The following is a 26,130-nucleotide window of genomic DNA, read 5'->3' on the forward strand; positions in this document are numbered from 1 at the left end:
ATACCGCCTTCATCGAAATGCGACCGCCGCGGCGCGGATCGAACTTGGCTTGACTGCTATAAGGGAATTATTTGTTCAATAATGTTACCTAATTTGTTCATTTGTGTACCTTTCCAGATGTCTGCAACTTTCAGCAGCCTTCAGTACAGCGCCTACTTCGGAGGTTAATTGAGTAAATTTGACATATTTACCGGGCAAGTTATATCCCCGGCATGGCAACGAGTGGTTAAAAATATGTGAAAGTCTCATTGACATAAACTACACCAAAAGTATTTCCTCATCGAAGCTTGCTTTATTTAAGACGCAATCTAAATACGTACACGGCCACGCCACAGAATACAGATTTTGTTTTTATTTCTACGTGCATTTGGCATTTCGACTCGTCTCATTTACAAAACATAAACAAAACAAACTTGTTGCATGGCGCCACAAAGCTATGTACAAAGCCACATATGAGAAGCAGGCAATTCTAAACAACATTACATGACTCGGCAGCTCGAGCAAGTGGAAGGCTCTTCTTCGTAGTAGACATCGTCACTAAGGTGCGTGCCCTCAAGAAAGCAGTCGCGACACGTTCTCTCACAGCGGACGCCTCGGCAGATCTTCTTGCCGCACACCTCTGTGCACCGGGAACGCACCTCATGGGCGCTGAGCACGGCAGAACAGGGAACCCTGACGACGTGGTCGCAAGGGCTCAAGGCGTTCACCATGACACCACACTCCGTAGGACAGGGCTCACCGCAGAGACCCTTACAAGGGTGATCGCACGGGAGCAACTTCTTGCATGGCTTGGTGCACGCTATCTCCTGGTGGTCTCTGTCCGTCAGGTGACAGGTTCTGGGACACGGGTGTCCGCAGGGCAGGATGGCGTCGCACGGAGTTGTGCAGCCGCCGTCTAGTACGTCAGCGAACTCCTTTGCCTTCGAGACGGCAGTCTTCTTCTCTGGGTGTAGCTGGCACGTTAGCTCCAACGGTCCCACCAGACCTTCCGAGTGCAAGACAGGCGCGACCTGCTTCCACGTTTTGCTGTGTTCTTCCAAGTATGTCATGTTGCCGACGCAGTACAAGCCCAGCGTGGATGAACCGATGGCCTGATAGTGGTCCCTGCTGGAAAGCTCGATATCGTACGCTGTGTTTGGACACGAGAACGACATGAGGACGATGTCATTCTTGCACCCTTTGGCTTTGTCAACGGTGGTAACCAGGGGCTCCTCTTCCAGGCCACACATGTTTGACTTAATGAGCTCGACTTGATCTGTGCTTGGTGCGTACACAGTGATCTGACACGCGCGGTACCCCTGCAAGAGCAGATATCTTGCCAGCGATGCCACGAACTCAGCCTCTACAGCGCATGCGATGATGATGTCCCTCTCATAGCAATGGGAATGATTCACGAACCGTACGCCCATCGAAACTCCTCGAACGTCGGAATGTTCGCTGTGGAACTCATACCTTCCAAAAAGTGCCTTAGTCTTAAATGCTTCAAGAATTCTCACTGTCTGTGGGTTAAGTTGGTACTGGCCCAGAAGCTGGCAGCAAGCTACACCCTGTTTAACAAGACGGTCGAATAATGAGCCTTCGGAAAAACCTGAATTTTCCCGCACATCGAAGACGTTTTGTGTGTCACTTATAAGCACAATGTGATGAGGGTTGAGTGCAATGATTGGAAACATAAAAGGCTCTGGGATCGACCGTGCTTCTTGGACTATAATCATTTGTGGCCTGATATCTTTCAGAGAACTCCACACTTTTTGCAGTGAAGAAATAGTCGCTCCCACAATCTTCGGTGCGCTTAGTGCCTCGAACTGCAGCTTTTCTTCCACCTCTTTCTTCAGTAAAAGCAAAGTTTTGAACCTCTCCACAAGGTCAGCCCACTCCCTTGATTTTCGGTCGTAATAGGTATCCCTCCAGTAATCGTACAGTCGGTATCTGCTCTCCATGTCCAGCGCCCACACGTCGCTAATGTAGCACACCTCCTCGTCGGATAAAGAGCTGTGGTGCTCTGAAGAGAATCTCGAAGCAACGTCTTCGTTGTCAACCAGCAGCCAGTCCCTAAGCTTGTCTTCAGCCCCGGTGACCATTGTAAAAAACAAGCTCTTATAGTGCCTGTCACTCATCACAGACTTGAGCTCGCTCTCTCCCAGCAACCTGGATGGGGTGCGTCTCAGGATATCTTGTTCGGTCCTCGCTCGTGCTTTAAGGTATTCAAGTTCATCTACATGCCTCCTCAACAGGCGTAAGGCTGTTGATTCCACTACCTTAGAATTCGGCCCAGATGTCAGCAACTGCCTCGCGATCTGAAACAGGTCACTATCCGCTGTCACTACTTCAACGTCGTCGAGTGCTCCCTCAAAATGCGCCAAGAATGAGCTAAGACTTTCCTTGTCCTTGGAGACTACCAGAACAGGTCCTCCGTGGGAAACGTCCCTATTGTCTAGCATGACAGATATGAGCCGAGTGGTCATAAACGTTTTCCCTGTTCCAGGCATTCCCTCCACAAGTGTGACAGCTCTTGACACCGCTGTCTGAACGGCGTCATACTGGTAGCGATCCAGCACGCTCTCTTCGCTGCCGGGCCAGTCTCGGTCCTTATGCGGGCGTATGAATACGCTCTTCTCAAGCAGTGCCTTCATGTCAAAAACCGTGTTGTTGTTCATGTAGCCTGGCGGCGTGGCATCACTACGTCTTTCAATAATATACCTCCTGAAAGGCATCTGCAGGTGTTCAGTTTCGAACTCTTTCATCACAGCAAAAACGGACGCGTAATCTTCATAAAACTCGGGGCACTCAATCATGACAAATCCGCGCGCTGGCGCCAAGGCTTCCAGCCGCCTGAGCTCGAAAAAAGAAGCTACCATGTGGCCCCTTTGCCTGTCCTTGAAACTTCGCCAGATCACCGTGCCGAGAAATACTGTTTGAAAGCCATCGTTGCTCACACACACCATGCATCCTGGCAGCAACCGCGACTCGCAACCCCTGCTGTCGACGACAGAAAAGTTAACCTTGTGGCCGACCCCGTTGAATGTGCAGACGGGAGGACCTATTTTGACCCTAGTGTACATAACAAAGCTGCCGGTGTCAGCAGGCGCCGGGTACGATTGCAGCGTGGTCAAAACTCGCCTCAGCGGTGCCAAGAACAGTTCCCTGAGCCGACTGTACTGGAGGCTGAGGTAATCGGCCGTGGTGCCGGGACGAGCTGAGCCGACTTCCACTGTTTCAGTGAGGTTCGCACTCTGAATGAAGTCGGCAGGCAGCGCTGAGGACTTCTCTTCGCCGTCTCCGTCACCGGGAAACGAGGCGTCCGGACCTCTGCCGACGGCTCGACGGAAGCCGAGCTTGTTGGCCTCGGCTAGGTGGGTGCCGATGCTTTCGACCGCCTCCACGATTTTAGAGTCGACGGGATGCGTATCCTGCAGGCTGGTGTTGACCAGATCGAGCAACGCGGCAGCCACGCCGCACAGGTTCGTCTTCACCTCACGTGAAAGCAGTTGCACAGCCTTCTCCATGACTGTTAGCAGGGGCACGATAAACTGGTCCCAGAAGACGGGTAGCCGACGCCTGCCAACGAGAAGAGGAGATCGCTGTAGTTTATTGGTTTTGATAAGAAATGCATACAGAGGGAAAAAGAATAAAAGCAAAAATGGCCACGTTGATATAAGTGGAACCTTCAGCACTGATTCCAAAGGAACGACCACTGCCGAATGGTTGCTGTATAATGTGCAGTCTTTGTCAAAAGTATACAGCCCAAGGAATCCGCTTCTCAGCCCTGCAGCACGGCTCCTCTAGCATACTCAGGGACCCTAATCTCACGAAGCCGGAAGGAACTTAAGTCCTCAACGCTTCCAAGCTTAGGACAGTCAGATGTGCTTAAGAGCCCCGCTATACGGCTTGGAAGCATACCCCTTAGGCTCTACCTTTTTGACAGACTGTACGTATGTGTTGCATGCGTAACGAGCAGGGCATGTCAGGGCCAAAGGAAAAAGAATGAAAGCGAGAATAAGTGCATTTAGTCACACTGCTGAGTCGCCGGCATTTTGAATTTCTTCAATGTGGCGTTCATTCAAACTATCGACTTTAAAACTGCGTTTACCTTACACCAGCTTGTCCAACGTCGACAAACACGACATTACCCTGACCATAACCTTGCGCTTCAGATGGCCTGCGCTAATGGATTTAAATATAGTGTCTTCCTTCACACAATCCAGGATATGCTGCCTGGCTCACTCTGTTCATTCTGCTCAGGAAATTAGCGGCTGGTAATCACTAAAATATTTATCTTACTTTTACAACAACTAATCATTCAATTTCTGACATGTCTGCAGCTTGATTTCTTTTAGCTGTCTAGTATTTCATAGTTCATACCTGCTGATCTTACCTCATGCCCCCCACTTTGCCAGAGCTATACAGACGGGACTGCATAGATATATACAAACAAATAAATTTCAGGTGTTTTTTAACAAAGGTATATACTATGAAGCCGGCGTAATGGAAAACAAGCTCAGTCTACAGGATTTTGCCTTTAATTGTTGGTGTAATCAGGGCTCCCCAGTACGAATTTGCGTATTCAGTCTATGTCATCTAAAGCTCTTATCACATGCTGCAGATAGGTGGCAGCTGTAGTGGCTGTATTTATCGACGTTTTCGATCGTTTCACTCGGTAAAGTGCCTACTTTCCCGTTAACGTTATATGCATGCACCGCCTTTTCGACAACCCGAATGCGAATGATCAACGGTAACTTTTGCAGATTACGAATTGACTCCGTGCCTCTGCCTCTTCAAAATATACATAAACTTGGGCATCGGGCTGGCCGTTGTTGCACTACGGAAACAGAAAGTATACACTTCGGAGGTCAATAGCAGAAAGAGGAAAGAAACGCACAAAGCATCCAGTTGTGGTAGTTATGCGTTCTTTGCAGCTGCAGTGATCCAACCCTTTTCCCCGGGATACGGTCGGAGCCACGAAGCAGCACAATTCTCTCCTCGCCACACATTCTTAATCAAAAGTCAAAAGGCCTTTTAGAATGCCATACACTAGGCACAAATATATGTGTCTAAGTCACAGATTCTCTATGATAAGGTTCGCTAGGCGAAATCGGCAAACGGACGCATGGAGCGCTGTGCTAGATCGTAATTCATCTTCAAATACTGTCTGCAGCCAAACGACCGCACGTTCGTACTCCATATTCTTTTTTGACTGTATCGTTGCCCATTGGGTTTGGTGATGAATGCGCAAGCAATACGTGTTCGCTTTCGTCGCTCCGTCCGCTAAGCGGTGGTGTGAAGCTTTCGTCGGTGACGCGGTCGCCAAGAGATGGCAGCAGCGTGACAAGGGAGCAGAGAGGCATGAGGTACCTGCAGACGAGCTGCTGCTCGACGTTGCGCAGGAACCTGTCGTTGGACACCACTGCTCCCAGCAGGAGCCTCAGGTGTTCGGCCTGACGGCACATGCACGCCTTGACGAGCAGGGCGAGCACCATGTTGAGCGCAGCGCAGTCGAGCGCGGCGTTCTCCAGCAGCGCGTCGAGGTTGTGCCCCATGAGGACGAGAGCGAACAGCACCTCCGCCTCAGAGCTGTCCAGCAGGCGAGACAGGGTGGCCACGTCCACGTTGCGGGAAACGTGTCTCCAGGACCTGGTCACAGTGAAACAGCACTGTCCTCTACGAGCTACAAAACTCTCACCTAACATCGTTACCGTTAAGGCTCGTGATAACAAACGCGTGCTGTCCAGCGTAGGAAATCAAGAACAAACACATATAGTACTGTAAATTAATTATTTTTCGCGAGTTAGATGTTTTGCGAATACGGTTAACGTCGCAATTTACCAATACTTCGCGGCCACTAGATTTCGTGATGTAGAAGTGGCAGGCAACCCAGCGCCCCACCTCGTTCTCTCTTCCACAAGGCAGTTTCACGCAGTCTCAGGCTGCGCGCGAACAGTAATAGGCATTGGAGCAACGACAAAGTACTTTCGATGTGAAGGTAGACTTCTGAGCATTTGCTATGAAGCCACTTCACATGGCATGGCTCAATGAAATGTATAGCGTACACGAAGGACGCAAAGATGCTGTGCGGTACTAATAAGCTGTGGCAGGTAATTAACGTCGTTCAGTAAGCGTAAATTCCGGCAAGCAGGGTTCATTTGTATGAAATGCGTATTGAAGACGTAAAGTATATTCTAAAGAAATCGAAGTCTCTACTCGTACCACTGGTGTATACCATGGGATACATACTGAAGACAGGACAGACGTGTTCCTTTAATTTCACGCCTTTACATCTGCTGAATTCTGGTAAGTGAATGCCTCAAATCATCTAGACTCTGTAGGAGGTCGCGGCATTGTTAAGGAGTTCGCGGGGTGACTAATATAGGTATCTGAAAAGTTATTTCTGCGTAGAACTTCAAAAACCAAGCATGGCGTTAGGAAAAAAAAAACATACGCGTGGTGTGGTTGGCAGATCCCGAAACGAATTGCCCATACACGTACAGCTGAGTTCTTCGACAAGTGCGCGACCCCTCACCTTGACTTCGCCGTTGAGCCCACCGAGGAGTCGCCGTCGTTGCTCAGAGAGAAGCCGGCTCCCTTGGAGTACGTGTGGCAGTTCCTGCCTGGCCGCACCAGGTCGCGGCAGCCGGGCTGCACGGTAGCCATCTTGGCGACAGTCTCGCGCCCGAAACGCGACAGCCGTGTCCTGAAGGCAGCGTCCACCGGGAGGTCGCCGTCATCGTCGCTTGTGCTCGTCGAAGTGCTCGAGAAGGACTCAGTGGCGCTGGCCGAGCCACTCTGCTGTGTCGACCGGTGCATGCTGGCACGTTCAGAAATGGAGTAGTGAGAGCGGAGAACAGAAATATATGACGTTGCTTCGTTTTTATTTTATCGCAAAATCAGTAGCAGTGTCATAATCGAAAATGCCGGCGTCTGTCGGTCTGTAGCCTAGGAGAAAGAAGCCTTCCTCCAGAGAAGCTCCAGTCAAGTCCACACCACCACCCACCTTCACCCTCCAGAGGCACCACCCACCTTCCAGCCAACCACCCAACTCTACCCACCACAAGCTGCACCCACAATCAATACACCTCCACCCATCCTCCACGAGGCCCCCACACACTATAACCTTACGCAGAACAGGGACAAAAATTTGACGGGACACTTAAGCTCCGCCTTCAAGGTATGACGCGATAGCGTAAATGAGTTAATTCCCATATATGCAGTAGGGTCATTCTCTGCTTTACATTCACAGATACCTGGGAGTCCTCATACCTCTCCTGGCCCCATGGTGCAGCGGTTAAGCGATGCGTCACTGCCCTGCGATGGCAGGTGCTCCCAGTGGCGGGCCTTGTGCTGCCTAAGTTGCTCTTCCCGAGCAAGCAGTCTTTAATTTAACCGCCACCTGCCACAGTGGGCAGTTTGCTCCCTATCCAGTGGGCAGGTTGTGATGACGCCGCAAGGTCACGTGACATAGGTGGCCCGCCTGCCTCCTAGGTTGTTCTCTGGGGACCACCTGCCAGAGCCAGGCCCGTGATTTTTCGCCCACAACGCCGACGCCGATACCTGGTGTTCCCGTGAACGAGGCTTTTAACCCTATCCCGTTAAAAAGGCGACGGAGAAATCAAATTCAAAGACGCAGTGCAAAGCCAGGTGCTCTTCAGAAGCACCACCCACGTGCAACCTCCCCACCCCAGCCTCCTAACTAGACGGCTGCCCAATCACCCACCACCAGCCTCGATCCCGCTCCCCACTTCTACCCTCCAGAAGCGGCACCCATCTATTTCCGCCCAACCTCGAGAAAAATCCTGTCGCGCGTGTGAACAGTAAAATAACTCATTAGATTTTGGGCATCGAAGTAATGAACGAAGGTAAGTGTAACTGTTTTCGAGGCGAAACGCATTCGGCGCCCGTATGCTGTGTGGTGTCAGTGCACGTTAAAAGCCCCCAGATGGTGGAAATTATTCCGCAGCACTCCACAACGGCACCTCATTTCCCTCTTTCGCTCCCACATTCCTCCATTCCCTCGCTGCGCGGGGGTTGTGACGTTAGTAAGTGGGCAATTTATTTTCCTTGTAACCATTTTTTTTCCCTCTTTTTTGCGCACTATTGCCGCAACAGGTCTCTGATTTTCCCGTAACTATTTTTTTGTCTATTTCACGAAGCTGTCGGCGCCGGAGGCCTGCGCACAGGCACGCTATATATGCTTATTGAAAGCTTTTTCGGCTATATTCCAGCACAAAAGGCCACTTGTTTACTTTTGGTTGCGTTAAATAATATCATTCTGATAAACAATCTACATACGCTCTGAACGACTTAATTTTCGCGAACTCCGTATTTGACGAATTCGGCTAATGTCACAGTTCGAGGATACGCAGTTCAAGAATATTTTGCGAAGCAGAAGCGGCAAGCTTCTGCAAGCTTTCTGATGCTGCAGTGGAGGTGTACAGTCAGTGTCAAATGAAACGCGAACAATGCTATGAAAATGAAGACAGCAAAACGAGAAGATTTCAGCAGAAGGAAAATGTGCACTATTGTGCACTCTATTTTCTCTTAGATAGTGCGAAGATCATTGCGTGGAAGTTGTAATGAACCCTTCATGTATTTCTGCTGCAGAACGTAATATTTTTGTGTTCTTGTGTTCACGTTTCTGTTGCCCCGTTCACTAATCGTTCGTGGCCTTCACTAGATGATGCCACAATCTCGAGGACCCCAGCATAGCAGGAACTGAGAAGTAGTAGAAAAACGCATTTTGGTGGTGATTGTTCATTGAAAGATGACATTTTACGATAATAATTCGAAAGCATGTCGAATTCAGCAGCCTCGGCCAAGAAAAACTAATCTCGCTCACATGGCCAATAAAGAACCTCACTTGCAAAAGCTGTCAAAACTTCCAACGGGTTTTGAGCTCGACACTGGTTTCCAGACATTTCACGTATAGAAGAGGGGCGCGGCGCATAGATGCAAAATAGAAAACAAACGGGTGAAAACTCGATGTATGGGATAGGAAGATAATCCTTTATTTGCTTCCCTTTCAACACCCACCCATGAGTAACGGAGAATGTCCTTTCTACTGAACAGACGGAGCATTCTCTCAGGGAAGAGAACGTGTCAGCGAAGAGTGGACACAGCACTTTAACCCTTACAGCTGAAGAACTCACATCCACCAATTTCCTGCGCTCTAAATCAAAATTTCTCTGAATATTCGCAGAACCTGTTTTTTTTTTTCTCTTGCGAACCGTATACGATTTGTGAAGGAGAAAGGTCATCGCGAAAATTAAGTCATGCACAATATATTATTACTAAGGTGGGCCTACTCTGGAAATAGACAGACATGTACCTGCATATTTCATGCGAACTTTACTGTCAAACACCGGTTTTAAATGCGCACAGCAATAGGCTGCTACAGCAACCAAGGTACTTGTTATTTCTTCTTAACAAACCCTGTCTCCTCATATAGGCATTTCATCGGACTAGCCCCTGCTGCATACTTCATTGCACGTACTATCGCGCTCAATATGAGTTGCAACGCGCGGTCATCGACCGGGGCTCGTTCCGTGGTGTGCCTCCTCCAAACAGTCGCTCGGAATTCTGGGAGAAACTGCTTTTCCAGAAAACAACAGCACCCCCTCTCAGGAAAAACTTTCTCCCAGAATTCCTAGCGACTCATATTGAGCGCGATAGTACATGCACATGGATAAGCCAAACAGTCATTCGGGCATGCTCGCGACTCAAACTCAAATTGATGGTGAATTCCAATCGCAGGCGGATCCAGGAACTCAGTCGCGGGGCGAACGGCCCGCTCCGGATCTGCAATTGGTTTGGTTTGGTTTGTTGGGGTTTAACGTCCCGAAGCAATTCAGGCTATGAGGGACGCCGTAGTGAAGGGCTCCGGACAGTTCGACCACCTGGGGGTCTTTAACGTGTACTGTACGATGTCAGTGCACGTTAAAGACCCCACCTGTACTGTGCAATGTCAGTGCACGTTAAAGACCCCCAGGTGGTCGTAATTTCCGGAGCCCTTCACTACGGCGTCCCTCGTAGCATGAATTGCTTCGGGACGTTAAACCCCAACAAACCAAACCAAACTAAACCAAACCAATCACAGATCCGGAGCCGGCCGCTAGCACCACGACTGAGTTCCTGGATCCGCCGACCAGCACCCGCTCCAAATCTGCGTTAGGAACACAGAGCAAGAGCGCGCGTCGCAGACAGACAAGTTACCCAACGTTCCTTGCGCTCTCCGCGTGCGTCGTCTGCTACGGAACGGGCGCCAGAGGAAAGTCACGCCGTGTTTCTGGCCGAATACCGGTTTCGCCGTAACAACCTGAAATGCTCCGCGGAGCCATCTTTGCTCGGCGACTGCTCCCAATTTGCCATTGGAACAAGCGGTCCGCCATCCAGATTTGCCTTTGGAAAAAACTTTCTCCGAAAAGAGCAAGAACAGTTGATCCTCAGGTACTCCGAATCCGCGATTGGAATACCACAAGTGAAAGCGTGCGATCCCAGAACGCAGCCATTGGGCCTTGCTGTGATATTTCCCTGCGCGCCAAAAAACATGCCGTCCACATTCCCCTATAGCTACGGTGGATCACCCACGCCTATGCTGTTGCTTGGAAGTTCACAGGACTCACTGGCATTACAGTCACGTACATGGTAAAGTAGAATACAAGCTAAAATTTCGGTTTGGCTTTCGTTTGTTGCCTGACAGGCGCTCACCTATTAAATGACAGCTACTTGCGGATAGAATAACGTGAGAGTAAAAATGACATAAGTCTTACCTGCTTAACTGTGAACGGAGGACGCAAGAACATAAGCCGAGTCAATTTTGGGCCCAAATTGTTGGTGGTGAGACGAAAAAGCTGCAACGAGAATGACAACGTTAGTCTTCATCTTCTTTGCGTGCCGAAAGTTATCGTTCTGCAAGCTCAAACAAAAACTTTGTCCTCTTCGCCCGCTCACATTGGCGGACCAAAGTTACCTCCGATGTAAGTGTGGAAATGAAAATTTAATTATTAAGAAGATATGTAAAAACAAAAGTCAAACAAGAAAATATAATGCCGATATATGAATTTTAATTCCTGAGCAAAACGATGCGTGTCTGTTTCCTTTGCTTTTTTTGACATCCTCTCAGCTAGCCTAAAACACGCGCCGTGACAGCTTTTTCTTTATTAATCTCACCAGCGTGCCATTAGGCATAGGTTCAAGAAAGGGAGTGAGGATACTGGACATAAAGTGGCAGGAATTGATGTATTTGACTTAAATCATGAAGAAACGCGCAAAGTAAGTGTTCCGTGGGCACAGATTTACATCTCGGTCGTCTTTCACACCTACTGCAGTTTAGCGTTGACAGCGTGTGCATAACACTAATACAAAATGCTAAGCACAGCACATCTTAGTACTGCCATAAAATAACATTACGGCATCGCGCAGCTCATCCAGAGCGTAAACTACTTCTTGTTCAGCCCCTATTTCAGACAGACTGCGAAAGCCTGCACTCTAGTCTACGCCATGAAATACTGCAACACCGACGCATTATCTTAGCCCTATTAACTAGGAAACCGAACCCACCGTTCATTCAGGCACGTCCGTCCGTCAAGTGAAACTTCAGTTGCGTGCTGCTGCTGCACCAACGGACGATCTCATCTCGCCGTACACGACAGCATCCAGGTTGTCGTTTGGCCGTCGGCAGAAGCGTAACTCTGGCTGGCCAACACGAATGTCGGTACACCGATCACCCCCCTCCCGACTTCCTTCGTATCCGGTTGCCACCGACGCATCGTCTCCGTTGCCTCGTACGAGACGCGCACTGGTCGAAGTGCGTGTCGGCACTGCGTCGATCCCTGTGCACGTGTGTCAGTTGATTGTCGCACTCTGCGTCCATTCACTGCGAGGGAAATTTTTTAGAAACGCCCGCGAAACGCTGGGTGTTACTGCTGCAGAAATGCTCTCCCGCCGACTGTGCTTGCGAGTGCACGGTTAAGGAGCTCAGCGCCTTCCACCTGCTATTATTCTTCCTGCGAAACTACCAATAATGCTCGCGTATTATTATGAATTGAAGTTTTCTTTTTTGTCGTCTACTACTTTTTCTTGTTTTAACCTTCCTGTCGTTCCATGCTCACCTGCGTGGATCCCCCCCCCCTCCTGGCGGTGGGTCCTGGCCCCAAACGACACCTTAGTCATTTTTCCTGCTCTAATAAAGCCGAAGGGTTAGTTGTCACGTTCACTGTAATATCTACATAATACGAGTGCACACAGCACTCCGAGGACTTGATTCGTAAAGAACATTTATTTTCTCACAAAAAGCACTGGTACGAAAAATCGCGGATATTAACAATATTTTCACATAATATACAACACAAAAGCTTGTGCTATACACCTAAGTCAGCAACTGCGAACGCATTGGTCAAAACTTTACCTCACGCATGTGAACTTGAGCCCGGACGCAGAGGCGCTTTAAAAAAGGCGCAGCTTTTTAAGCGAAAAGCTTCGCTACCCGCACCACAGCCGCGCTTCGCGTGAGCCGTCGGAGCCAACATTTGCCACAGCTGCGCATGCGCGAAACCGAGTGACGTCACAAGCGGCACAAATAAAAAAATAAATAAAAGACAAACAGTGCGCCAGGAAACTCTTGGTTTTAAGGAAAGGAAACGACGCCAGTCTCTCTCATATCTCGGTGGATACCCGAACCGCGCAAGGGCCTTAAGGAAAATGAAATGAAATGAAAATTGGTTTTAAGGAAAGGAAATGCATGTCTCTCATATCTTGGTGTACACCAGAAAGGAATGGACACCACAGTACATGTCTCTAAAGCAACCTTCTAAGACAGCACCGTATGCACTACACGCGCGTCTCCTCCTCCGCCTCCGTACAGGCAGTGTGTGGACAGCCGAACGCCTCCACCGTTAACACCTCTGTTTGGGCTAGTTGGTGCATACGTGAATTATAGAAAACCGTTAGCGTGGTGCTCCCAGTGCATTGTGCGCCAACTGCGACAGCCTTGACGTCAAGCCAACCACAACTGCAGCTTTCCGCTTGTTGGCTTGGTTTATTGAGGTTTAACGTCCCAAAGCTGCTCAGGCTATGAGAAACGCCGTAGTGAAGGGCTCCGGAAATTTCGACCACGTGGGGCTCTTTAACGTGCACTGACATCGCACAGTACACGGGCCTCTCGAATTTCGCCTTCATCGAAATTAGGCCGCCGCGGCCGGGATCGAACCCGCGTCTATCGGGACAGCAGCCGAGCGCCGTAACCACTGAGCCACCGCGGGGCCGCTTGTATATCCAGGCTTAACTAGAGCTAAGCCACTGCCAATTTTTTTTTTATTTTCGCGACAGTTTGTGGTTATTTGAGGACAATGCAAAGGATGAAAAAGTAGGCTTACGTGAAAAGGTATGTTTTATTGGGTGAACTGTGCCTACAGTTAAAATGAGTGCCATACGTCGTGTAATGGCGAAGAGTGACTATTTTCTGCAATCACTTCTGCTTCCTATTAGAACAAGAACTATTTTTGTCAATAAAGCGACACTGTTCTTATTTTCGTTTTTACATTTTAATATATCGATGTGGTGTGAATAGTACAGGCGAGAAAAAGGCCGAAAGGAGGGGGGAAAGCAGCGCTCAGAAAATTTTGATAGGTTCTAACACCGAACCCCCCTCCCCCCCTCCCGGCTACGTCCCTGCCTCCTAGTGCCAAGTGTACATGTACGCAATGTGCGCGTGTAAAGACATGCGTTCTCTTCTTTGTTAACTGCTTGGGCTTTCTTCTGCACAGACGCAAAGGCGTTCCCGCAAAAACACCTATAACATGATATTCTAGAATGCATTGCATTTCTCCATTAAAATGTGACCGCTTTCCTGCGTGTACACATTTTAATTTTTAGTACCTGTTTCCTTGAACCGTTGTCAAGCAAAGCGAATTCTTTGGTACGCACGCGGTCATGCTTAAGGCCCCTCACCAACTTTTCAAAGTTTCGAAGTATTTGACCCGCCACGGTGGCTCAGTGGTTAGCGCGCTCGGCTATTGAGCCGGAGCTCCCGGGTTCGAGCCCGGCCGCGGCGGCCGCGTTTCGATGGAGGCGAAACGCAAAAGGCGCCCGTGTGCTGTGCGATGTCAGCGCGCGTTAAAGATCCCCAGGTGGTCGAAATTATTCCGGAGCCCTCCACTACGGCACCTCTTTCTTCCTTTCTTCTCTAACTCTCTCCTTTATCCCTTCCCTTACGGCGCAGTTCTGTTGTCTACCGAGATACGTGAGTGCAGATACTGCGCCATTTCCTTTCCTCAAAAACCAATTTTCATCTTCATTTCTTAAGTATCTGCTGACCTTGGCTCAGTTCGGACTCTGGTGAGCGTACTCTGGTGAGTAAAAGCTAGCTTTATGCCGACCATTCCGCTTGCTTCATTCCATCTTGGCAGCAGGAATTGAAACATAATAAACGTAACCTCCACATCTTGGTTTGGTTTTGTGGGGTTTAACGTCCCAAAGCGACTAAGGCTAAGAGAGACGCCGTAGTGAAGGGCTCCGGAAATTTCGACCACCTGGGGTTCTTTAACGTGCACTGACATCGCACAGCACACAGGCCTCTAGAATTTCTCCTCCAAAGAAATTCTAGCCGCCGCGACCGGGATCGAACCCGCGTCTTTTGGGCCAGCAGCCGAGCACCATAGCCACTGAGCCACCGCGGCGGCTTGCTCCTCCAGATCTTGATAAGTAGGCGAAGCGGGTTATTAGGTTTGTGGGGGTTTAACGTCCCAAAGTGGCTCGGGCTATGAGTTACGCCGTAGTGAAGGGCTCCGGAAATTTAGACCACCTGGAGTTCTTTAACTGTCCACTGACATCGCACAGTCAGACGAAGCGTCAAAGCTGTTTAGCCGTACTTATGCAGTCTTTTAATAGGTAAATGTTGATTCTAAAGCTCCTTCTGTTACACGTTGGTGAAGAAATGGTGTTGCCGAACGCGGCGAATACTCAGGACAACTGCAAATTTGCCGAGAACTGAACATGAAAACAAGCCTCGGGGGGGAAGAGGGGGGGGGGGGGGGGGGGGTTAACAAGTACGGAATAGAAACTCGTAACGAACTTCAAGTTATGTTTTAACACTTAACGAAGTCTTCGGCAAAACTGGATATGCAGAGCAGTTCACGCGCAGAGGCTGTCGCGCCTGAGAGCAGCAGCTGCTCTTGACTGGGTACTGTTGGGTTTGGGATGCCCCCCCCCCCCCCTCTGCCTGTGTGGATTAAGGCAGCTCGCGCTCCCCTCCTGCCTAAGTGGATTAAGGCAGCGACCTTCCAGGACCGTGGGACCACGGTGGCAGCGGCGAAAGTCAAAGACCGCCGAAGGCCGAAGATGCGGCGACGATGGCGGCGTTCCGTGGCCGAGTCGACCCTCGGGTCAACGAACAGAGTGGTGGTGTGCTGAGTGAAAGACAGCAGTGTTTAATTACTGAGCCTCTACCCTCTCCCATCAGCCGAGCTGCGAAGGAGCGGGACAGCCAGCACCGCCCAGCCGGGGGTGGTACCCCCGGAGTCCACGTCTGCCCATGCGATTGGACGTCATTCTTCGAACTATATTCCCCAGACAGGGATCTGGGGAATCCGTGCGTTATTTAACGGGTGTTGTTTTGGGACTGCAGGGCACTCCTGTTGATTCCTGAAGAAGTTCTCCCGTTCACTGAGAGTCCCTCTCAGTTACCCCATTTGTAAATAATGTAAATATTCCTGCATAAACTTCTTCCTTCCTTGCTTCTCTTCGTAACCCCGTCTCCCGCCTTCCTCGTCCCTTCTCCGGCCCGACCACGCTCACCCGATCCTAATAGTACGTACTGGATAAAAGTATCGAAACGTGCAAAAACCAACCCAATCGTGACATTTCATTTTCACGCATTAGAGTTGGAAAGTCTGACTTTCACTTCCGTGAGTGCGGTTATAAGCCACCGGCCAACAATGGAGATGTCTTCTTCGATAGCCGCGTCTCAGCGACTTTTGTCCCCAGTGGTAGTACGTGTCTGTCCTTTCACTTGGATTTTCCCCGTCAAAGGACTCCCTTCCAGCCAATATCATCATAGAGTTTCTTACTATTCCCTAGAGGGAAAGCTGGAGGCGCTGCACTTCAGCCACCATGGACGCTCAAAGCATCATGGGGCGGTGAGCTACTTGTTGCGGGACAGTCGTAGTTTTTCGGGAACACGGAGTGGCACTACATTCCGAAAACGCTGTTCGTGTGTGCGCAGACGACTTTCGCGCGAACGCAGTGGGCAAAACCCATAGTAGTGAAAACGCGACCACACACGATGCCAATAAAAGGTTTCACTTTTGTGAAATGCCATTAAAAACCTCTTATAGTTTTTAGGCAACAACATTTTTTTTAAACATATTTACTTTTAAAAGTGCGCCTGTTAATTACGAAATATTAGTTTTTGTAGTGTTCATTACTTGGCCAATAGGAGAGCTAGCCATCCCTTATTTTGGGCCAACTTTGCACTTAAATGCTTTTCTGCTCGTTTGTTGCAATTTATAGACAGGATATTGAACGTTAGGACATTCTTGATTATCGTTTTGCATTATTTTTTGGCCAAAAGTTGAAGTTCTGTAGTCCGTAGCTTACCGCCCTATGATGCTTTGAGCGCCCATGGTGGCTGAAGTGGTCTCGAGGGATCTCCATGCAAACTCCCATAGACGGGCTGCCAGTTTTCCCTCTAGGTAATAGTAAGAAACTCTATGAATGGCATGGACTGATTCTCATGGCCCTCCTAGAGTGATAATGCAGGGAGCGGAGAGACAATGCAGAGAGGACACCATCTCCGACGGAGGGAGGGGACTATCACTTTTCTTCTCCCACTTCCTGAACTGTCACGCTGGCAGGGCGGGTCATGCGGATCGGCCGACGCCTTTGGCTAAAAGGGGTCCCCTTTGACGGGGAAAAGGCTCTTCTTTCTTGAGTTGTATCCGACTATAACCGCGTCGAGGTCAGCGAAGTGGGAAACCATTCAGTAAGTTAGACAGCCAGTGAGCTTTGCGCGGGATCTCGATACCAGGCGCGGGCAGCCAGATGGCGCTGACGGGCATTTCGGCCAGCGCTCCTGTGGTCTCCAGACCTTTGCTCGCAGCTGCGCGTAAGAATCACGGCGCAAAAATGCTACACTTGCAGCAACGAGTGCGAAAACCTAGAAATGAGTACCAAGCTAGAAAGGCAACCACAGCAGAAAGTGATAAGACTACGCAGAGCGTAATCAGTGTGCATGCTAGTAATCTAGTTAAATTGGAGTAGCTTTGTGCATGGCCCGTGATATCTACATAACACAGCAAAATTACTTTCAAGGACTTTCGACCAACAGCCTCGGGCTATGGTTTCCCGTCCTTGTAATTCAAAGCTATAAGCTTTGAGCTGCACAGAAGGTTCGAAAAGTTAACTGCGACCAAACTTAGCTAAGGAAACAAGACCTTGTTGGCCATCTAGGCGCTCATTTAGATAATTGCCAACGTGCCTAGTTCCTCGTGCTTCAAATAACGCTCAGTCGTGCAAGAAACTACGCCTTCATTTCATTACGCAATGTTGAGTCCAGAGGAATTTTTCCGCGCGTGCTGTATATACCAGAGGCCGCCACCACGTTATGCGAACAGTTTTCCCCGAGGTCGAGCCGCTTTGCATACTTAGAAAGGCTGAACCAAAGCGAAGGACCGCTTTTTCGCACGTTGTCTTCTGGACCACTGACTTTAAGCTTTAGCTTCCGTACGCGCCGTATGATTCGACATTGCGTAGAGCGCCTGAGGACGCTAAAGCTTTTCAGGGAGAAAAGTATGACATAATTCACTGTTGCACAATGCACTCTCTTTGAGAACTCTTATTGTTCTACTATACGCTCGCTTTGCTTTATTTTATCATGTTGTTTACCACTGTCTTTAATCATGTAAGTAAACCGGACGTCGCTTGAAAGAACCTGGGGGCAGCGTCATTGCAAAGGACCTTATCTTACAGGTAGAGGGTCTTTCCTCGAGGAAAGTCCCCTTTGTCTAGACGAAGTCAACCTTTTGTTTATTTTTGCATATTGCAAAGAAGCACGAGCCCAAGGTTGGTCACGCACAGCGCGTGTTGTGTAGTGCTACTGGCGTGTCACTGTCCTTCGCGGTAGCTGAGTACGTCACCAGGTACGTGCGGTTCACGAATTAATCGTGTAACAGGAAAGACCTCCTGCTGCGTTAACTGGTGACATCACTCCACTCGAGCGCTGGTACTAAACGTTTAAGAAAACGCTGACCCCGCATTTAGATGCCATGTCGCAGTTTTAGGAAGCGATGCAGTGTGAACGAGCCCTAATATGACGTAACTCAAACACCATACGTAGATTGCATTTCAACAAATAATTTCGAATTTTCACCGAATCCGTCACAGCGTGCGACGTCTGTAGTGTCTCGACAGACGTTAATAAAGTAGTGAAAACCTCGGTTCTCACTACGTTCCCTATTTTAACGTGTAATAAAAATTGAAACGACGCTAGTCTTTATTCAGCTTTGCAAAGAAATTTTGGCAGGCTCCGTTCTACTGTTCCACTTCAGCGAGTGCATATTGCAATATTTACCCTCTTTTTAATTACTTCACTTATTGACACGCCACAAAAAGTTGATGCTCGAGTTGTTGAGTAGGAGCATACAGCTAGCAGACACAACAGCACTAGTTAATTTACGAATGGAAGCATGCCTGAGCCAAAGTTACCCGCACTCTGCTTGTCAAACTTCTTGCGGCCACATTTTCTGGCAGCTAATATCGAAGAATGTCGAGGATCTGCTAGTCTGTATCAGTCAAGTTGCAGGCACACTGGGAAGGCTCCTTAGAAAACAAAAAAAAATCCCTTTGCCTATACCGTCTAGCAGCAAAGGTGCTGAGATCTGGATTCGCGCAGGCTTTCATTGAAAACTGAACCTGTCAACGTTAGCGGCAAGGTCCTTAACGACTAAATCTACTCGATCTGTGCTGCTTCAAGATTTTTCGGGGGATAAATGGGATGTGCAGGCGAGAGTCATGTGAATGTATACACACTAGCTTACCGGGAAGATTATTCGAATGATACACCTGCGGTTGGCTCAAAACAGGAATAGTTAGAGGTGGCTGTAAAAAAAGGTCCTCGTTCTGCAGTCGACTAAACACGGCCGACGATGACGATTATGGTGAATTCAAGCGAAGTGGCGTTTCCTCGTTTAGTGCTGCAGAACAGAAACGAGTGGCAGCACGTGGAATGGAATGCGTGTGCGTCAGGAATTCTTGTCTTCGAGCATGGCCCACCTGCTGAGCTCCCGTGACCCGTGACCGTCGACAGCAGATCCAAGAGGACATGGCTACACATGCAAGGCGAATAGCAGTGTTCCTAGCAAATTGAAGCAACTAGCGCCACCTGGAGTTCTAGGTGGTAGTTTCGCGTGCAGATTGGTTTTACATAGCGCTGAGCATCTAACACGACCATGCATCCCGCTGCGAAACAAGCACAAGGGCTCCGTGTGGGCTCGTTGACGGAGATGTAGATCTCTCAATTCTAGAAACATTTTTTAATAGGCGACATTGCCACGCACCTTGGTCAGTATACTATAGAAACACACTGATACTGGTTGCTTGCGACCTTCGCTTAAAATGCTACGGGTATACGACTGCAGCATACGAACACAGCCGGACTACTGAACAGCTAATCGAGAAGACGTAGATGAGTTAGCATGCGCATAGACGTTTAGCATGCGCGCACAAAAGATAGAACATTCCATAAAAATGAGTACTACGCGCTTTCATGCCAGTGCAAAACAAAAAAAAGCATTCGCAGGACTATCAGCCCTTCCTCTGGACGTAGAAGTGGCAGTGAAAACTGCCCTGCACTCATGGACTTCCCATGCCCCATGAGTGCTCCTGGTCCCTGTCATGCATCTAATCACGCGCTCTGGTTTCCGGAGGAGAGCGCCTGTTCCCCAACCCGTATGCCCCTTGCGGCTCTTTCCAACAGTCCGTAGAATTGCAAGGCCTTCGCACTCCGGCATGAAGTCACACAAGAGGGATGGACGCGCCTTCGATTCCCTTTCACGATGGGGAACAGGCAGCATCGCACCAGTGCGTTCAGGCAGGATCGATCCAGCTGAATGCTCCATACTGAGCGCTACCGTTCTACAGTACAGGGACGTGGGCACCAGGGAGAATGGGTCCTACGGGAGTCATCTCCGTATTCGGTGTGGTGCTGCTCAGTACTACCTGTGCGACGAATCCTGTGGGTGGCAGTTGAACTCGAGGGTTTCCGGCTTCGACATACAAGACGTCGACGAAATTTAGCCCGGAGAAAGCCCCTCGCGCAGGTATCGCAGTAAAATACCACGTTCTTTAACCGATAAGACCAGGACAGAGGCAGTGCAATTTTGGAGCCCTGCGTCCCGGTTATTCTCGGGTAGGTTGTTGCACGGTAAGCTGAAAAACAATGGGTTTAACTTGAGCGAAAAAAGGCGGAACATTTGAATAGGCATCGTGCATCAACACGCTTACCTCGTGGTCAGAGCCTAAAGATAAGAAGCAAGAGGCGCCTGCTATTGTTTTTCGGGCGATATCCCCTGTGCACAAAGCGAGTGTATCTTATTGCGTTCTAACCCTGCGCTATGTAATTGCGCTTCATGTTTTTATTCAAAAATCCAGCCCTCTACTCTGAATAACGCAATTTCTCTTAGCTTGCGTTGGTTGGTTTATTGGTTTATTAAGGTTTAACGCCCCAAAGCGACTCAGGCTATGAGGGACGCCCTAGTAAAGGGCTCCGGAAATTTCGACCACCTGGGGTTCTTTAACGTTCACTGACATCGCACAGTACACGGGCCTCTAGAATTTCGCCTCCATCGAAATTCGACCGCCGCGGCCGGGATCGAACCTGCGTCTTTCGGGTCAGCAGCCGAGCGCCGTTACCACTGAGCCACCACAGCGGGTACTAGCTTGCGTTGCTCTTTTCGCCTTGTGACGCGGCGATCGCATTTCGATGGAGGCGAAATTCTAGAGGCTCGTCTACTGTGCGATATCAGTGCACGCTAAAGAACCCCAGATGGTCAGAGTTTCAAGAGCCCTTCACTACGGCACCCCTCATAGGCTGAGTCGCTTCGGTACGTTAAATTCTCACAAACCAAGCTAAAAAACAATCTTTTCCCCTTGTGAGCATTGCATTGACACTGCCCCACCGCTGCATGCCAGCAGAAGCATGAACTACATAGAGCCGTCAATTAGGTAACGATGAGGTTTGAAAGAGACGCGATGCAGTGTTGGAGATGTATTTTTACGATAACATGTGCGATTATCGCCGTAATTACACGCGCTATGGATATTGTGCTCCTCATTCACAGTGGTACCTTCTTTTTTATTTCCCCTAAAAGAACGGACTGATTATCCTGCGCGGACTTCCGAATGGTTGCGTGCGTTCCGTGAGCGAAAAAAACTGGACTTCAAAGAGCTCTTTAGATGAGACAGTTTTATGAACGTACATGTTACTTTTGCGGCTGCTCTGCAAAGTTGTGGGCGATTTCCTAGTACGGGTAGATAATGCATAACCACGCAGTCCTTGTATTTGTATGAAGAACAGTGAACCTTAATGCTGTATTTGGTAGTATTTTTGACAACAGCGCACAGCTGCACAATGTTCCTCGATTACTTGTCAACTTCATCAGCCTCCTTGGCTGGCGGTACCGCTGGTGCTACGCTTGCAGCCAGTACGACAGATTAAATAAGCACCCACAATGCTATGTTGAATGAGTGCAAGCACCAGAACCTGCACAACCGCGACCTTTTCACTCCTTTCCGTTGAGAGTGGACTAATGAGGCAGAAAGTGATACGTCCCTTCAGTCTGAATTTTCCTGGTAAAACAAAAAAGAGCCGAATTTCAGCATATTGTTTAACTAACCGTCCATATTTTTTTGCACATGTAAAAGAAGTAAGGAAGGGTATGATAATTCTTAAAGGTCATTTAGCATGTCTACAAACTGAATGAAATGCTATTTAAAACGTGGAAGAGGTTGATGTAGGTGTGATCGAGTCGTCATAGTCCACCTATGCAAACATAAGTGTGGTTATTAGTTTCACGTTCGGTGACAGCTTCCCCTGGCGCATAGCGCCCGAATTTTCCACCCTACAGCTGCCCTTAACATGGGTATAAAAGTGAGGCGTCGTAAGGCCGAGCTTACGCACCGTGATAATCCTAGTTCAGGATTTGACGAAAACTCGATTTATCTGGTATCATGGTATAATGGAAACAGCGAGTCGCTGCCACACTAACGATAGAGAGCGGAGGGAGAGAGTGGATTGAAGAATAGGAATGTCAGCGTAGAAGGCTATGATTCCCCTCCGGCCGTAACGGATGGATGCGTAAGTGTCGCCACGAATACCGATTCACGTGATCCTATCGCTGAATTCTCTTGCTTTCGTCCCCCTTTATCCAAGCTGCAGCAGTAAAGACCGCACAGTGAACCCAGCTGAAGAATGCACAAATTGGGAAGAGGAAACGCAAAGGTTCCAACCATGTACGTAAAGACACAAGCCAACGGCCTCCTGTCGCCCCTGAAGAAGGATCCGAGCCGACCCCGAAAAGTATTTTTTAAATAACTCTGGTTCGAGACGCCTCGCAGTCCGCTATAGCTTAAAAGACAGTCGTGCGTATCCATCCACCCCTTGTCCTTTTCCTCGCCTTGGTCAGTCTTTTTATTTCAGTCACAAAAGAATTGTACATTTAATCAGTCACGCCGGGCTCATTCTATTAGTATTATTTTAGTTTCAAACATTTAAAGCGTCTTCCAGTCTTCAACTACGGGGCTGGCTGCAGCCACAACTTGAGCAGACCATCTAATTTTAGCCAAACGCATTAAACAAGAATTGCAATTAGAGCAAAACTGCGGCCCTGGACATACGGTCGTTCACAACACCATTACTATCTAATAGAGTTTTTCTCTTGATATTGTACTCATTTTGTTTTACGCAGAGTGGGCAGCACTGCTGCGCAGCTGTCTTTTTATATTTCTATCCGTCATTGGATACGTTACGGGATATTCACCGTATGCTGCAAGAGTAGGCAGGAAGTGAGTCGCCTACACACGTGCATTCTCTTATGCGCGGAGACCATTACGTGGATCCAACGTTACCCGCGTCACTCTCTGCCCTTGCCCCTGTACCGGAGGCAGCAACAGTGCCACTGTTTTACCTTCTCCCCGATTCCCCTCCCCTTTCTTTAGTGACGCACGTCGCCACTACGTGCTGTCGCCGCTGCCTCTGAACCGGATCGGAGCGCGCCGAGCCGCAGGAAACACCGCCGACGTCTCCGCAGTCGTAGTCGTCGTCGCTCGTGAGGAAGCGACGCCAATTAGCGCAGCGGCGAGACGTCGGCATTCAGAAGAGGGGGAGGGACGCCGAAAACGAACTGCGCGCTTTCCTCTGGTTGCCGGAACAGCGCGCGCTCCGCTCATTACGTGCGCTTACGACGGTGACGTCACGTTCCTTGTCTTCCCCACCCCCTGTTGTCTTCTGCGGAACTAGGAGAACGTCATCATATGCGCTGAAGTGTTTCTAACCATTCATATGTTTATCGGCTGTGACAGCCGGCGAGAATGCAAAGTGTGCAGCCCGAGCTGGGGAGACCGTATGTCGTGTGTTGTAACAGTGCTGCACGATGCAGGCCGGGATGCAAGTTTAAGATCTTAAAATATTAGGAAATACTCAGAAAGCCTAGGGATTACAAATTTTGTAACGTGCGACAATGAGCTTCCTGAGATTTGCGCGCAACACAGAGGTGAGGAATGCAGTGGGGCGCAAAAAATAAATTCGGGCCAAGACACGAAACGAAGCTGTGCTCTAAAAAGCGATGTTTCCGTAAATATAGTTAAAGTAAAAGTGCAAGTATACAGGGCAAGATTTAAATGGCTCTTAACTAACAGCACCCATGGGTACAACAGGTCATCGCTGAGCTGCCGGCTTAATGTTAACACTTAATGCTTGATGTCTATGGAGTCCGAATGAGCAACTATCTTTTTTTGTTTGTTCTAATGTAAGATAGCGACTAGCTGCGCAAGGTTTCGAAATTTGAGTATTTAGTTCGTTTTGAACACTGTTAGCAGTAACATCAGCTTCTCGTAGTCATTCACTACACAGGGTGCCATATTTATAAACAGTTCGTGAAGTTTTACGGTGCACATTGCTAAGTGTAATTAATTTGAAGTGAAAAGTTTATTAGGCCATATTTCTCATTTGCCCCCGGGGAGAGGCAAAAGGAGGCAGACATAGCATGCCTCCTGACGAGGCCTACCCCCCGGCTATCACATCAAGACACAGGTGACTAAACGGCAAATCACATATACAATAAAAAAAAGTCACTTCACAAGAAAAAAACAGCATACTTTAGTGTAGCAAACCTAATCACAAAGATAAAAGAGACAGACATTCCTAAAATCTAAACAAAAAACAGAAACATGACGTCATTACGTCATTACGTCATTACGCGTGAACTGTCTAACAAGAAAAATACAACACTACTAATAACTAGCAAAACGGAAATCATTTGCGAAATTGACAACAGACTCTCGAGTATAAATACAAAGGGAACAGAAAAATCCACAACACCGATAAAAAGAAACAGTGCCAACTAAACTCAAATAATCGCAAAATTACAAAACAGGAAAGAGCAACTTCACTTTCTTCTTAAAGGCAATAGAGCTCGTAGCTTCTTGAGCTATTGCCACTAAAGATAGGTGCGCATTACATAAAGCCGCAATTTGGTTAAATATACTTTGTGTGCTATAATTCGTTCTGGTTCGTGTAGTAGATAGGGTAACCACGAGCAATTCGTATTTAATGTTTCTAGAAAGTTACATATTCTGGAAAGAAGTGAAATCCTCCTTAATTTTATGAAAAATGTGAATCGCTAAGCTAAAGTTGTAACACTCAAGGAATCTGCGTACATGAAAAGTTTTGAAGAGATTTGTTTCATCAGCTGGACTTGCGCATAAGGCACGTAAGGCTCTTTTCTGGAGAGGAAATAATTTATCTCAATCAGTTTTATTGCAGGTAGCAATAGATTGCAGTATGGTAGATGATAGTGAACCAGAGCAAAATATAACTTTTTTTTGACCTGCTGCGGCAGAAGGTGTCTTATTAGCTTTAAGTGATAACATATTCAGTAATATTCTAAATTGATCAACACCACACATTAAATAAATAAATTTAAAAAAAAAAGTCCCCTGTGCCCCTTGGTTTCTGTGGCTGTTGGCTTCTGTCATACATAAACATCTGGCCATTTTCAATCTTATGTTATTCAGGTGATCGGTCCACCCTAGATCACTGCGAAAAAACACTCCAGGAAACCGAACGCTATGCACTTCTTCAATTCATAAGTTATTAAACTGAAGTGAGATGTGCTGGTCTACTGGCTTATTTTTTGGGTGGAAAGGCATGAATTTCGTTTTGTTAATATTCACTTCAAGTTGATTAACAGAAAGCCAGATCATTAACTCTTTCAGCCAGACATGTTATGTCAAGTGTTCATGGGCATTTTTGTTATTGTACTGATTCTGCACCTATCTTCAATGTCCGAACGCCCACGCAAGTGAATAAACGAACCAATATGAAATTTCAAGGAGGCAAATTCAGCTTGCTTTCGGTCAGGACCGAGGTTAATATTTATTATTCGCTGACACATTAGTTGATTGCACATTGCACAATCCCACGCAGACGGAAAGAAAGGGAGCAGTTTAACATAATTGCGGGGATCTCCATCTGCACAGCTCTTGCGTCAGCTAGATGTTAGTTTCACTCTAACGGACGCGCGGTGCACAATGTCATATGCTAATCTTTCCTGTGACCACTAGCCTAGCAGGGCGATTGGTTTGATGAATCGTCCAAGCACCTCTATTTCACGCGCCGATGCTACAAGGTTAGTCCAGGCTGCAACCGCTGTTGAATGTTGTGACGTGTGCCAACAAGAATTTGTTTGTTTACGGTTGGTTCAACAAGCATTTTTCTCCCAAGATTTCGTTTGCGGGTGCAATGTCGGTCGCGCGAACCCAGCACGCGTTCACCCCTACTTTTTCCTCGTTGCACTTTCGACGTGCAAAGCCTTTCTCGCACAGTGATGCCGACTGTGCTCCCTACACCGCGAAGCTCCCGTACGACTC

General features: G+C 48.4%; 1 protein-coding gene and 1 pseudogene across 1 annotated transcript; one reads left to right on the forward strand and one right to left on the reverse strand.

Annotated features, from left to right (window-relative positions):
* Positions 1–337: 337 nt before the first annotated feature.
* On the reverse strand, positions 338–11,996 carry LOC149340974 (NFX1-type zinc finger-containing protein 1-like). The gene is made up of 5 exons (XM_089549912.1): positions 11,551–11,996; positions 10,761–10,841; positions 6,518–6,802; positions 5,353–5,631; positions 338–3,558 (listed from the first exon to the last, which is right to left on the reverse strand). The coding sequence occupies exons 3-5, from the start codon at positions 6,799–6,801 to the stop codon at positions 480–482; spliced, it is 3,642 nt and encodes a 1,213-aa protein (XP_089406038.1). The 5' UTR covers position 6,802; positions 10,761–10,841; positions 11,551–11,996; the 3' UTR covers positions 338–479.
* LOC149340975 (uncharacterized) overlaps positions 7,841–26,130 on the forward strand; it is an 86,106-nt pseudogene continuing 67,816 nt past the window's right edge.

This window comes from Amblyomma mixtum, chromosome 6 (genome assembly GCF_055824585.1).
Source record: "Amblyomma mixtum isolate Tamu chromosome 6, ASM5582458v1, whole genome shotgun sequence".
Lineage (NCBI taxonomy): Eukaryota > Metazoa > Arthropoda > Arachnida > Ixodida > Ixodidae > Amblyomma > Amblyomma mixtum.

What these genes read in the sequence shown, in the direction of transcription:
- LOC149340974 (XM_089549912.1), bottom strand. Translation starts at nt 6,801, where the DNA reads ATGCACCGGTCGACACAGCAGAGTGGCTCGGCCAGCGCCACTGAGTCC. An exon ending in GGCTCAACGGCGAAGTCAAG is followed by an intron (nt 5,632 to 6,517) that starts GTGAGGGGTCGC and finishes CACTGTGACCAG; the next exon opens with GTCCTGGAGACACGTTTCCC. An exon ending in GAGCAGCAGCTCGTCTGCAG is followed by an intron (nt 3,559 to 5,352) that starts GTACCTCATGCC and finishes TCTCGTTGGCAG; the next exon opens with GCGTCGGCTACCCGTCTTCT.